The sequence below is a fragment of the Babylonia areolata genome, unplaced genomic scaffold, assembly GCF_041734735.1.
Source record: "Babylonia areolata isolate BAREFJ2019XMU unplaced genomic scaffold, ASM4173473v1 tig00018264, whole genome shotgun sequence".
NCBI lineage: Eukaryota > Metazoa > Mollusca > Gastropoda > Neogastropoda > Buccinidae > Babylonia > Babylonia areolata.
The window spans coordinates 7,880-20,325 of record NW_027468458.1 but is presented as its reverse complement, the minus strand read 5'-3'; the positions used below and the strand labels follow the sequence as shown (position 1 = coordinate 20,325).

Genomic DNA, 12,446 nt, shown 5'->3' with positions numbered 1-12,446 from the left:
AAACTTGTAGTTGAGCTAAACAACCGGCAGATATGCATGCACGAAAAAACAACAACATCAACCTGAGCTGACTAGAGGGAGGGAAGGAGCACACGCTCATTCGCGCGTACACACGCACATGTGCACGCACGCATAGAAATAAAGAAAGAAAGAAGGGAACAAGAAAAAACAAAGCAAACAGCGAAAATCATGACGTATTCGAGGGGTCAAGTTGACCCAAATTCCTTCTTTCTTTTTTTTTTTCCAACGCTACACTGTCGCACGCGACAGTTTCCCCCCTCCTTAAAAGTGTCGATCTCAAATCTGAGATTCACACTTACAGCCATGCACGGTTGACATGCTTCGTGAATTACTTGAATTGTAAAATAATTATGTGAAACAAAACACAAGAAATGGTAAACGCTGTGCACTGTCCCTGCTCAACAGACCAACGGATCAAGCGTTCCAACCATCCGCTAGGGCTAAATCTGTATCGCATGGAGAAACAGTGGGACAAGGCTAACACGCCGGTCAACCCTGGTGCAGCGACTCGGCATGAGTCAAACCTCCAGTTACTGCCCAGTCCTACTCAGGTAGTCTGCCCCCAGGTTGTTGACACCCTTGATGTGTCTGAAGGTGAAGCTGTGAGACTGGAGCTCCACAGCCCATCCCATGAGACGTCGACTGACGGGACGGATACGGTGCAGATACTTGAGAGGATGATGGTCGCTCTCAAGCACAAAATGCCTTCCGTACAGGTAGGGATAGAACTTCCGTATACCCCAAACCACTGCCAGTGCCTCCTGTTCTATGGTGTGGTACCGCTGTTCAGCTCCACTGAGCTTCTTGCTGGCGAAAGCTATGGGTTGTAGTCCTTCACCGTGATCCTGAAGAAGCACGGCCCCAAGGCCCAACCCTGAGGCGTCTGTCCGTAGCACAAATGTTTTGCTAGGGTCGGGAAGGACCAGCACTGGGGGGTTTATGAGTGCTTCTTTTAACTTGTCAAAGACTTTCTGGCACTCATCCGACCACAGAACTTTGTTGGGCTCACCGCCCTTGGTCTTGTTGGTCAGAGGTAGGGCTGTTTCTGAGAACTTAGGCACGAAACGCCTGTAATAGCCAGCCAGTCCAAGGAAGGCACGCAGCTCCTTCTTTGTGGCAGGAGGGTGTGCTTCCCGGATTTTTGCTACCTTGTCCTGTTCTGGGTGCAGCTGACCACCCTGGAGGTGGTGTCCAAGAAAGCTGATTTCTGGACAGCCAAGCTGGCACTTAGTAGGTCTCGCCGACAGCTGTACCTCCTGTAGGCGGCAGAATATCCGCTGCAGAACTTCGGTGTGACGATCCCAAGTACCGGTGGCCAGCAGCAGATCATCCATAAAGTTATGGGCATCATCTAACTGCAGTGGTCCCAGAACTCTTCGCATGATGCGACTAAAAATCGCACCGGCCGTTTTCAGCCCGAACGGCATCACCAGCCACTGAAACTGACCCTGTGGCGTCGTGAATGCGGTCTTGGGTCGGTCACTCTCTTTCATGGGTATCTGCCAATACCCTTTAGCTAATTCGAGTTTAGAAAAGTACTTGGCATGGCTCAGCTTTGCAAAAATCTGGTTGACATCGGGCAACGGTTCTGCATCAAAGCGTAGTACCCGGTTGAGACGGCGAAAGTCCACACAGAAGCGAACCTTCCCGTCTTTCTTTTTGACTAATACGATGGGTGCAGAGTAAGGTGACGTGGCAGGCTCAATCACTCCCATCTTCAGCATGGATTGGACCTCCTCTCTGATTACGTCATACTGTGAGTGGGGCAGTGGGTACTGGCGGACTCGTACTGGTGTAATGTCCTCCAGAACCAGCTCACACTCCCCCACGGTGCACCTGAGGGGAAGGTCAGTGAGAACGCCACTAGCACTCTGACAGATATCCATGATTTCCTGCTTCTGTGAAGAAGTGAGGTTTGTGTGGACAGAGACATCTTTCCATGTCTCTTCTGCTTGCAAGGGTAGAAGTGGAATCCCCTGTGAGCTGAAAGAGCCTGTGTGGTCATCTTCTGTTTCTTCTATGACCACTGGGGCTACAGCTGCGGAACACTCCTCTCTCCGGGTGTACCGCTTCAGCAGATTGGCATGATAGAGTCGTGGGGTTCCTTTGACCGCAATACGGTAATCCCAGTCGCCCACCCGCTCTATCACCCTGTAGGGGCCCTGCCAAGCAATTTGGAGCTTGTTCTTTTTCTCTGGTAAGAGCAGCAAGACTTCGTCTCCTACCTCAAACCATCGCTCACGGGCTTTTTTATCATACTGTCGCTTGTACTTGGTGGCTGCTTGCTGCAGGTTCTCTCGTGCCAGCCTGCAGGTCTCTTCCAGCCGATTGCGCAGATCCACCACGTACTCTACCTCCGTGAGGGTTTCTGGAGGCGATGACGCTTCCTTGGTCCACAGCTGGCGCAAAAGAGCCATGGGCCCCCTGACCGTGCGGCCATACAGAAGCTCAAAGGGAGAAAACCGCAGGGACTCCTGTGGCACTTCCCTGAACGCAAACAGGACGGCTGGAATGAACAGATCCCAATCCTTGGGCTTCTCAATACAGAGGCGTTGGATCATTTTCTTCAGGGTGGCGTTGAAACGCTCGACAAGACCGTTTGCCTGTGCATGGTACGGAGTCGTAGTTCTGCCATGGATCCCCAACAACCGGTTTACCTGAGTCATCACGTCACTTGTGAACTGGGTACCTCTGTCTGTGAGTACCTCCGAGGGTACTCCCACTCGGGTCCACATTTGCCACAGTGCGTCTGCAACTGTGACAGAATCGATTCCCTTCAACGCAACGGCTTCTGGGTAACGTGTGGCGTAATCAACGACCACCAGAATGTAACGATTGCCCCGCGCAGAGGCTGGAGTGATTGGACCTACGATGTCCACTCCCACTTTCTGGAAGGGTTCTGACACAAGAGGGACAGTACCTAGCGGCACACGCTGGTTCTTACCACGCGGAGAAGTACGCTGACAGACGTCACACGACCGACAGTACTGGCGGACATCCTTGCACATGCCAGGCCAGTAGAAGTGTTGCCACACTCGCTCTTGTGTCCGCCGAACTCCCAAATGCCCCGCCATGGGTATGTCATGCCCTAGGGAGAGAACAGTGCGCCTGAGGCCCAGAGGTACCACCAGTTGCTTGAGGTGCTCCCCGTTCTTGTGGAACACACGGAACAAGAGACCGTCATGCATTGTGTAAGATGCCTTACCCTCCCGTTCTGTGTTGATATTGGGAGTTGTCGCTTGTCTCAGTTGCTGCAGGGTGTGGTCTCTGGCCTGAAGACGACGGACGGTCTCCCTATCCGTGTGGAGAGCTACTGCATCTGTCACCGGTCCCTGAGTAGGCTGTAAGACGGGCGCCTGATCCCTTGCCATCGCTCGTGTGGTTACTGCTGCCAGCACCTCCCTGGGTAGCTGTGTCGACACCCCTTGTCGTGTACCGTCTGCGAAAAGCACGTTGTTACCAATGAGCAGTGTATATGCCGGATTCCGGAGTGCCACAGCCCACACAGCTCCTTTAAAGTACGGTGTAGCAACCTGTACCTTAACATAAGGACGGACAGCATTGAAGGACTTTTCAACTCCAGTCACCTGACACGTTCCTCCTTTCTCGGCGTCAGGAGGTACCACGCTCTCGTCAACGAAAGTGCATGTAGCGCCAGAGTCTCGAATAGAATCGACTATCCGATCCTCTACGAGGCTGAGAAACACAGAACAGGTAGGCCCCATTTCTCCTTGGTCACCTTGTTGTTCAGCGCTGAACACAGGTACAGTTGCTAAAGCGCAACTCTCGTGTGTGTGGCCGACTGCCGCTTGTTGCCTCCGGTCTCTCTTTAACTTTGGACAGTCGCGCTTGTAATGTCCCCCATCGCCACAATAAAAACACTGATTGCCCCCCTTACCCGGTGCAGTGGCCGACTTAGGGGCAGACGCCATGCTGCCACGAGGCGGAACAACTGAATACGGTGATTGTTCAGCCAACGGATGCTGAGAATAGCTTAGGTTCCCACGCTTCGGCATGGGCGAAGACTTGAGTCCCCCACCTAGAGAACCTGCACTGGTCTTGAAGACCCTGATTCCCCTTCTAGCTTCCGCAAAGCGTTCGGCCCTCTCTATGACTTCCTGGAACGTTCTAAGGCCTTCATCCCTGATACACACAGCCAGGTCGTCTGTCACAGTGCTGAGAAGCTGTTCAATGAGAATCAAGTCCCTCAGTGCCATTCCGGACATGGTTTCCCAGTGCTCGAGCGTGCGCTTAAGACGAATCCCAAACTGGATGAAGGACTCACTTCCGGCTTTGCGTATCTCCCTAAACTTTTTACGGTAAGCTTCAGGAGATATCCTGAACTGACGGCGAAGCGCCGCTTTCAGATCAGTATAAGAACTCTCCGGAGGTAAGTTGTTAAATGCCTCCCGGGCCTTTCCTGTCAAGGAACTAATCAAGTAAAGCGATCGAGTCTCTTCTGCCATGTTATAGGAGTCAGCGACTGCTTCGAAATGATCTAAAAAATCGTCGACATCGTCGCCTGGGCGTAACTCAGGAAGAGTCAGCCTTGGAGGGGCGAAAGTGGGCAGTCTCGCTGCCGGGGACTCCTCTCGGCTAGGCCGCTGAGCAAGGCTTTGAGCCAAAAGCTCAAATCTCTCTCGCTCTAACTGCCGGAGCTCCATCTCCTCCTGTCGACGTATCTCCTCCTTCCTCTCCTCCTCCTGTCGACGTATCTCTTCTTTCCTCTCCTCATCTTGTCGACGCATCTCCTCCTTTCTCTCCAAATACAGAATGAGGGATGTAACGTCGCCCCCCACCATGGAGGTATTATCATGCGTGTTAGACTCTGAAACCCGTGAGGTCATAACCCCAGGAGTGCCAGTGACGTACCCAGTGCCTGAGGTAGTTATCTGAGAACGTACCTGTGAAGGACTGGGGAACCTTGGGCCTGTAAAAGCTCCCCCAGGAGTGGTGACATTTGTCCAAACCACTGTGGAAGTGACTGGAGGGGTGTTATACTGTGCCTCCATCATCTCCTTGATCCAATTAGGGGACTGCCGAGAAATTCCTGAGCCAGGGCCCAGAGTTTTCAGAAAGGGAGAATCCTCCCCGACACCGACCACTTCTTTCTTGCCTGAGACCGCAGCTGACCTTGTAACCGGTCCTTGGGATGGATCTTTTCCCATGACATACTTGGAAGCCATCGTAACGGACCCTGACACTATGCACAAACAAAACCAGGGGATTATGAAGAAGTTAAACACGGAAATGCTGAGTTACCACTACGAATAGCTATCACCCCTTGTGTTCTTCAAAAACTGTTTATGAGGAGCAGTCAGTGTAGATACAGGGTACCCCAGTGAGTGGAAAAAAAAAAAAAAATATATATATATATTTACTGTTAACTTCCCACTCTAGCTTCCCACATATAATAAAAACAAAACATTGCCAGTTACAAAATAAATAAATAACCTGGATAATACAAACTACTTAGTGAAAGCTGCGAGCGGCGATCGGGAAGCGGAAGATCCCGGACGAGCCCCCAAAAATTGTCACGTGACCGGTCGAGGTTGAGGACCACCTACAACCCGACAGGCCCCGCGCAATCTAATAAAAGAAAATTTAAGAAAAAAATGGGTCTCCGGATCCTCGCACGCTCAATTAAATGCAGCCAACACCAAGAATTTGTACACAATACCACACTTTATTCACTCACTCACACGGATATACTGACAACCAAAACAGCAGTGGGGCCTAACTATTTCCCTTAATACCCCCTCCACTCCCCAAACTTACTAACCCGCTAATTCAAATTGCCACATCATAAGTGGGAATGAGGGAAAAATAAATGAGTAAATCACATTCGCTCGAACACGTACACTCACCCCTCTTATGCACTGCTCTCACACATACACACGCATCCTCTACCGTCCATGTACGACTCGCATTAGTTCCGAACACACAGGTCCTTGTCACAAACAACGCACGATGCAGACGACCACTGGGAGTTCTAGTCTTTCTGTAGACAGGGAGGTGTAAAGCGGCAGTTGTATACGTTGGGGGACACCCCTGTGACAGTCTCAGGGTATCACGGGTGCAGGGAAGGATGTGGATGTCCAGGACAATGGCGGACCACTCTTCAGAGCTGTAAAAAGACTCGAGTGAAGAGTCAAGCAAAAATAAAAAAACAACAACAAAAAACAGTACATGTGCTAAAGCAGACCCACAGAGGGGTTTCGCACACACTCACATGTACAGCTGAACGCCTTAATACAACCGTAAAAAAAAAACACACACACAAAAAAAACAACAAAACAATAACAGAATGTGTGCACACAGATATCCATAAATCGGAATCCACAAGGATTAGCAGGGGCACACTGCACTGAAATTAAAGTATGTATCTCAAAATGCAATAATAACAACAACACCAAAAACCTGAAATATATGTCAACGGTCGCTCCCTGTCTATAGAAAAATAAAAACAAAACTAGCATTCTTCACCATTCTAACCTGACTCACCTCAAGAGCTCGTAAAAAAAAAAAAATAATACGGGAGATTAAATCCCTGGAACTAGGACGTAATTCCAGACCTCCTGGTCGGACATGGAACCAGGAAATGTAGTGGCACTGGAGGCCCCAAACCCGAACTGAATCGGTAAAAAACAACCCCTCACTCCAAAACGAATGGAGCAGGAACAGTGACTAGTGCGGCGTTGACGACCGTTGGTCCCTCTCTTCTTCCGGTCCCACAATTCCTTGCTGCGATGCATGCTTCCATTTCCGCCCCAGTACCCCACAACAAAATCGTCGGACAACAGGTTCGTGTTTAGAGCCAAGTCGAAGTGAAACTCTTGGCCGTCGGCGCGACGCCCGCAAAACACACTGTTCTTCCCCAGTTGATCTGACCCGTCGAGGTAGATTCCGTATGAATTGTCCTTATCAAACTTGTAGTTGAGCTAAACAACCGGCAGATATGCATGCACGAAAAAACAACAACATCAACCTGAGCTGACTAGAGGGAGGGAAGGAGCACACGCTCATTCGCGCGTACACACGCACATGTGCACGCACGCATAGAAATAAAGAAAGAAAGAAGGGAACAAGAAAAAACAAAGCAAACAGCGAAAATCATGACGTATTCGAGGGGTCAAGTTGACCCAAATTCCTTCTTTCTTTTTTTTTTTCCAACGCTACACTGTCGCACGCGACAGTTTCCCCCCTCCTTAAAAGTGTCGATCTCAAATCTGAGATTCACACTTACAGCCATGCACGGTTGACATGCTTCGTGAATTACTTGAATTGTAAAATAATTATGTGAAACAAAACACAAGAAATGGTAAACGCTGTGCACTGTCCCTGCTCAACAGACCAACGGATCAAGCGTTCCAACCATCCGCTAGGGCTAAATCTGTATCGCATGGAGAAACAGTGGGACAAGGCTAACACGCCGGTCAACCCTGGTGCAGCGACTCGGCATGAGTCAAACCTCCAGTTACTGCCCAGTCCTACTCAGGTAGTCTGCCCCCAGGTTGTTGACACCCTTGATGTGTCTGAAGGTGAAGCTGTGAGACTGGAGCTCCACAGCCCATCCCATGAGACGTCGACTGACGGGACGGATACGGTGCAGATACTTGAGAGGATGATGGTCGCTCTCAAGCACAAAATGCCTTCCGTACAGGTAGGGATAGAACTTCCGTATACCCCAAACCACTGCCAGTGCCTCCTGTTCTATGGTGTGGTACCGCTGTTCAGCTCCACTGAGCTTCTTGCTGGCGAAAGCTATGGGTTGTAGTCCTTCACCGTGATCCTGAAGAAGCACGGCCCCAAGGCCCAACCCTGAGGCGTCTGTCCGTAGCACAAATGTTTTGCTAGGGTCGGGAAGGACCAGCACTGGGGGGTTTATGAGTGCTTCTTTTAACTTGTCAAAGACTTTCTGGCACTCATCCGACCACAGAACTTTGTTGGGCTCACCGCCCTTGGTCTTGTTGGTCAGAGGTAGGGCTGTTTCTGAGAACTTAGGCACGAAACGCCTGTAATAGCCAGCCAGTCCAAGGAAGGCACGCAGCTCCTTCTTTGTGGCAGGAGGGTGTGCTTCCCGGATTTTTGCTACCTTGTCCTGTTCTGGGTGCAGCTGACCACCCTGGAGGTGGTGTCCAAGAAAGCTGATTTCTGGACAGCCAAGCTGGCACTTAGTAGGTCTCGCCGACAGCTGTACCTCCTGTAGGCGGCAGAATATCCGCTGCAGAACTTCGGTGTGACGATCCCAAGTACCGGTGGCCAGCAGCAGATCATCCATAAAGTTATGGGCATCATCTAACTGCAGTGGTCCCAGAACTCTTCGCATGATGCGACTAAAAATCGCACCGGCCGTTTTCAGCCCGAACGGCATCACCAGCCACTGAAACTGACCCTGTGGCGTCGTGAATGCGGTCTTGGGTCGGTCACTCTCTTTCATGGGTATCTGCCAATACCCTTTAGCTAATTCGAGTTTAGAAAAGTACTTGGCATGGCTCAGCTTTGCAAAAATCTGGTTGACATCGGGCAACGGTTCTGCATCAAAGCGTAGTACCCGGTTGAGACGGCGAAAGTCCACACAGAAGCGAACCTTCCCGTCTTTCTTTTTGACTAATACGATGGGTGCAGAGTAAGGTGACGTGGCAGGCTCAATCACTCCCATCTTCAGCATGGATTGGACCTCCTCTCTGATTACGTCATACTGTGAGTGGGGCAGTGGGTACTGGCGGACTCGTACTGGTGTAATGTCCTCCAGAACCAGCTCACACTCCCCCACGGTGCACCTGAGGGGAAGGTCAGTGAGAACGCCACTAGCACTCTGACAGATATCCATGATTTCCTGCTTCTGTGAAGAAGTGAGGTTTGTGTGGACAGAGACATCTTTCCATGTCTCTTCTGCTTGCAAGGGTAGAAGTGGAATCCCCTGTGAGCTGAAAGAGCCTGTGTGGTCATCTTCTGTTTCTTCTATGACCACTGGGGCTACAGCTGCGGAACACTCCTCTCTCCGGGTGTACCGCTTCAGCAGATTGGCATGATAGAGTCGTGGGGTTCCTTTGACCGCAATACGGTAATCCCAGTCGCCCACCCGCTCTATCACCCTGTAGGGGCCCTGCCAAGCAATTTGGAGCTTGTTCTTTTTCTCTGGTAAGAGCAGCAAGACTTCGTCTCCTACCTCAAACCATCGCTCACGGGCTTTTTTATCATACTGTCGCTTGTACTTGGTGGCTGCTTGCTGCAGGTTCTCTCGTGCCAGCCTGCAGGTCTCTTCCAGCCGATTGCGCAGATCCACCACGTACTCTACCTCCGTGAGGGTTTCTGGAGGCGATGACGCTTCCTTGGTCCACAGCTGGCGCAAAAGAGCCATGGGCCCCCTGACCGTGCGGCCATACAGAAGCTCAAAGGGAGAAAACCGCAGGGACTCCTGTGGCACTTCCCTGAACGCAAACAGGACGGCTGGAATGAACAGATCCCAATCCTTGGGCTTCTCAATACAGAGGCGTTGGATCATTTTCTTCAGGGTGGCGTTGAAACGCTCGACAAGACCGTTTGCCTGTGCATGGTACGGAGTCGTAGTTCTGCCATGGATCCCCAACAACCGGTTTACCTGAGTCATCACGTCACTTGTGAACTGGGTACCTCTGTCTGTGAGTACCTCCGAGGGTACTCCCACTCGGGTCCACATTTGCCACAGTGCGTCTGCAACTGTGACAGAATCGATTCCCTTCAACGCAACGGCTTCTGGGTAACGTGTGGCGTAATCAACGACCACCAGAATGTAACGATTGCCCCGCGCAGAGGCTGGAGTGATTGGACCTACGATGTCCACTCCCACTTTCTGGAAGGGTTCTGACACAAGAGGGACAGTACCTAGCGGCACACGCTGGTTCTTACCACGCGGAGAAGTACGCTGACAGACGTCACACGACCGACAGTACTGGCGGACATCCTTGCACATGCCAGGCCAGTAGAAGTGTTGCCACACTCGCTCTTGTGTCCGCCGAACTCCCAAATGCCCCGCCATGGGTATGTCATGCCCTAGGGAGAGAACAGTGCGCCTGAGGCCCAGAGGTACCACCAGTTGCTTGAGGTGCTCCCCGTTCTTGTGGAACACACGGAACAAGAGACCGTCATGCATTGTGTAAGATGCCTTACCCTCCCGTTCTGTGTTGATATTGGGAGTTGTCGCTTGTCTCAGTTGCTGCAGGGTGTGGTCTCTGGCCTGAAGACGACGGACGGTCTCCCTATCCGTGTGGAGAGCTACTGCATCTGTCACCGGTCCCTGAGTAGGCTGTAAGACGGGCGCCTGATCCCTTGCCATCGCTCGTGTGGTTACTGCTGCCAGCACCTCCCTGGGTAGCTGTGTCGACACCCCTTGTCGTGTACCGTCTGCGAAAAGCACGTTGTTACCAATGAGCAGTGTATATGCCGGATTCCGGAGTGCCACAGCCCACACAGCTCCTTTAAAGTACGGTGTAGCAACCTGTACCTTAACATAAGGACGGACAGCATTGAAGGACTTTTCAACTCCAGTCACCTGACACGTTCCTCCTTTCTCGGCGTCAGGAGGTACCACGCTCTCGTCAACGAAAGTGCATGTAGCGCCAGAGTCTCGAATAGAATCGACTATCCGATCCTCTACGAGGCTGAGAAACACAGAACAGGTAGGCCCCATTTCTCCTTGGTCACCTTGTTGTTCAGCGCTGAACACAGGTACAGTTGCTAAAGCGCAACTCTCGTGTGTGTGGCCGACTGCCGCTTGTTGCCTCCGGTCTCTCTTTAACTTTGGACAGTCGCGCTTGTAATGTCCCCCATCGCCACAATAAAAACACTGATTGCCCCCCTTACCCGGTGCAGTGGCCGACTTAGGGGCAGACGCCATGCTGCCACGAGGCGGAACAACTGAATACGGTGATTGTTCAGCCAACGGATGCTGAGAATAGCTTAGGTTCCCACGCTTCGGCATGGGCGAAGACTTGAGTCCCCCACCTAGAGAACCTGCACTGGTCTTGAAGACCCTGATTCCCCTTCTAGCTTCCGCAAAGCGTTCGGCCCTCTCTATGACTTCCTGGAACGTTCTAAGGCCTTCATCCCTGATACACACAGCCAGGTCGTCTGTCACAGTGCTGAGAAGCTGTTCAATGAGAATCAAGTCCCTCAGTGCCATTCCGGACATGGTTTCCCAGTGCTCGAGCGTGCGCTTAAGACGAATCCCAAACTGGATGAAGGACTCACTTCCGGCTTTGCGTATCTCCCTAAACTTTTTACGGTAAGCTTCAGGAGATATCCTGAACTGACGGCGAAGCGCCGCTTTCAGATCAGTATAAGAACTCTCCGGAGGTAAGTTGTTAAATGCCTCCCGGGCCTTTCCTGTCAAGGAACTAATCAAGTAAAGCGATCGAGTCTCTTCTGCCATGTTATAGGAGTCAGCGACTGCTTCGAAATGATCTAAAAAATCGTCGACATCGTCGCCTGGGCGTAACTCAGGAAGAGTCAGCCTTGGAGGGGCGAAAGTGGGCAGTCTCGCTGCCGGGGACTCCTCTCGGCTAGGCCGCTGAGCAAGGCTTTGAGCCAAAAGCTCAAATCTCTCTCGCTCTAACTGCCGGAGCTCCATCTCCTCCTGTCGACGTATCTCCTCCTTCCTCTCCTCCTCCTGTTGACGTATCTCTTCTTTCCTCTCCTCATCTTGTCGACGCATCTCCTCCTTTCTCTCCAAATACAGAATGAGGGATGTAACGTCGCCCCCCACCATGGAGGTATTATCATGCGTGTTAGACTCTGAAACCCGTGAGGTCATAACCCCAGGAGTGCCAGTGACGTACCCAGTGCCTGAGGTAGTTATCTGAGAACGTACCTGTGAAGGACTGGGGAACCTTGGGCCTGTAAAAGCTCCCCCAGGAGTGGTGACATTTGTCCAAACCACTGTGGAAGTGACTGGAGGGGTGTTATACTGTGCCTCCATCATCTCCTTGATCCAATTAGGGGACTGCCGAGAAATTCCTGAGCCAGGGCCCAGAGTTTTCAGAAAGGGAGAATCCTCCCCGACACCGACCACTTCTTTCTTGCCTGAGACCGCAGCTGACCTTGTAACCGGTCCTTGGGATGGATCTTTTCCCATGACATACTTGGAAGCCATCGTAACGGACCCTGACACTATGCACAAACAAAACCAGGGGATTATGAAGAAGTTAAACACGGAAATGCTGAGTTACCACTACGAATAGCTATCACCCCTTGTGTTCTTCAAAAACTGTTTATGAGGAGCAGTCAGTGTAGATACAGGGTACCCCAGTGAGTGGAAAAAAAAAAAAAATATATATATATATTTACTGTTAACTTCCCACTCTAGCTTCCCACATATAATAAAAACAAAACATTGCCAGTTACAAAATAAATAAATAACCTGGATAATACAAACTACTTAGTGA

At 51.2% G+C, this 12,446-nt stretch overlaps 1 protein-coding gene across 1 annotated transcript; it reads right to left on the bottom strand.

Annotated features, from left to right (window-relative positions):
• Nucleotides 1–551: 551 nt before the first annotated feature.
• On the bottom strand, nt 552–12,154 carry LOC143278942 (uncharacterized). The gene is made up of 2 exons (XM_076583313.1): nt 7,503–12,154; nt 552–5,274 (listed from the first exon to the last, which is right to left on the bottom strand). The coding sequence occupies exons 1-2, from the start codon at nt 12,152–12,154 to the stop codon at nt 552–554; spliced, it is 9,375 nt and encodes a 3,124-aa protein (XP_076439428.1).
• Nucleotides 12,155–12,446: the final 292 nt, after the last annotated feature.

Coding starts and splice junctions, on each gene's coding strand:
- LOC143278942 (XM_076583313.1), bottom strand. CDS start 12,154: ATGGCTTCCAAGTATGTCATGGGAAAAGATCCATCCCAAGGACCGGTT. Junction 5,275..7,502: donor TACCTGAGTAGGACTGGGCA/GTAACTGGAGGT, acceptor GTGGTAACTCAG/CATTTCCGTGTTTAACTTCT.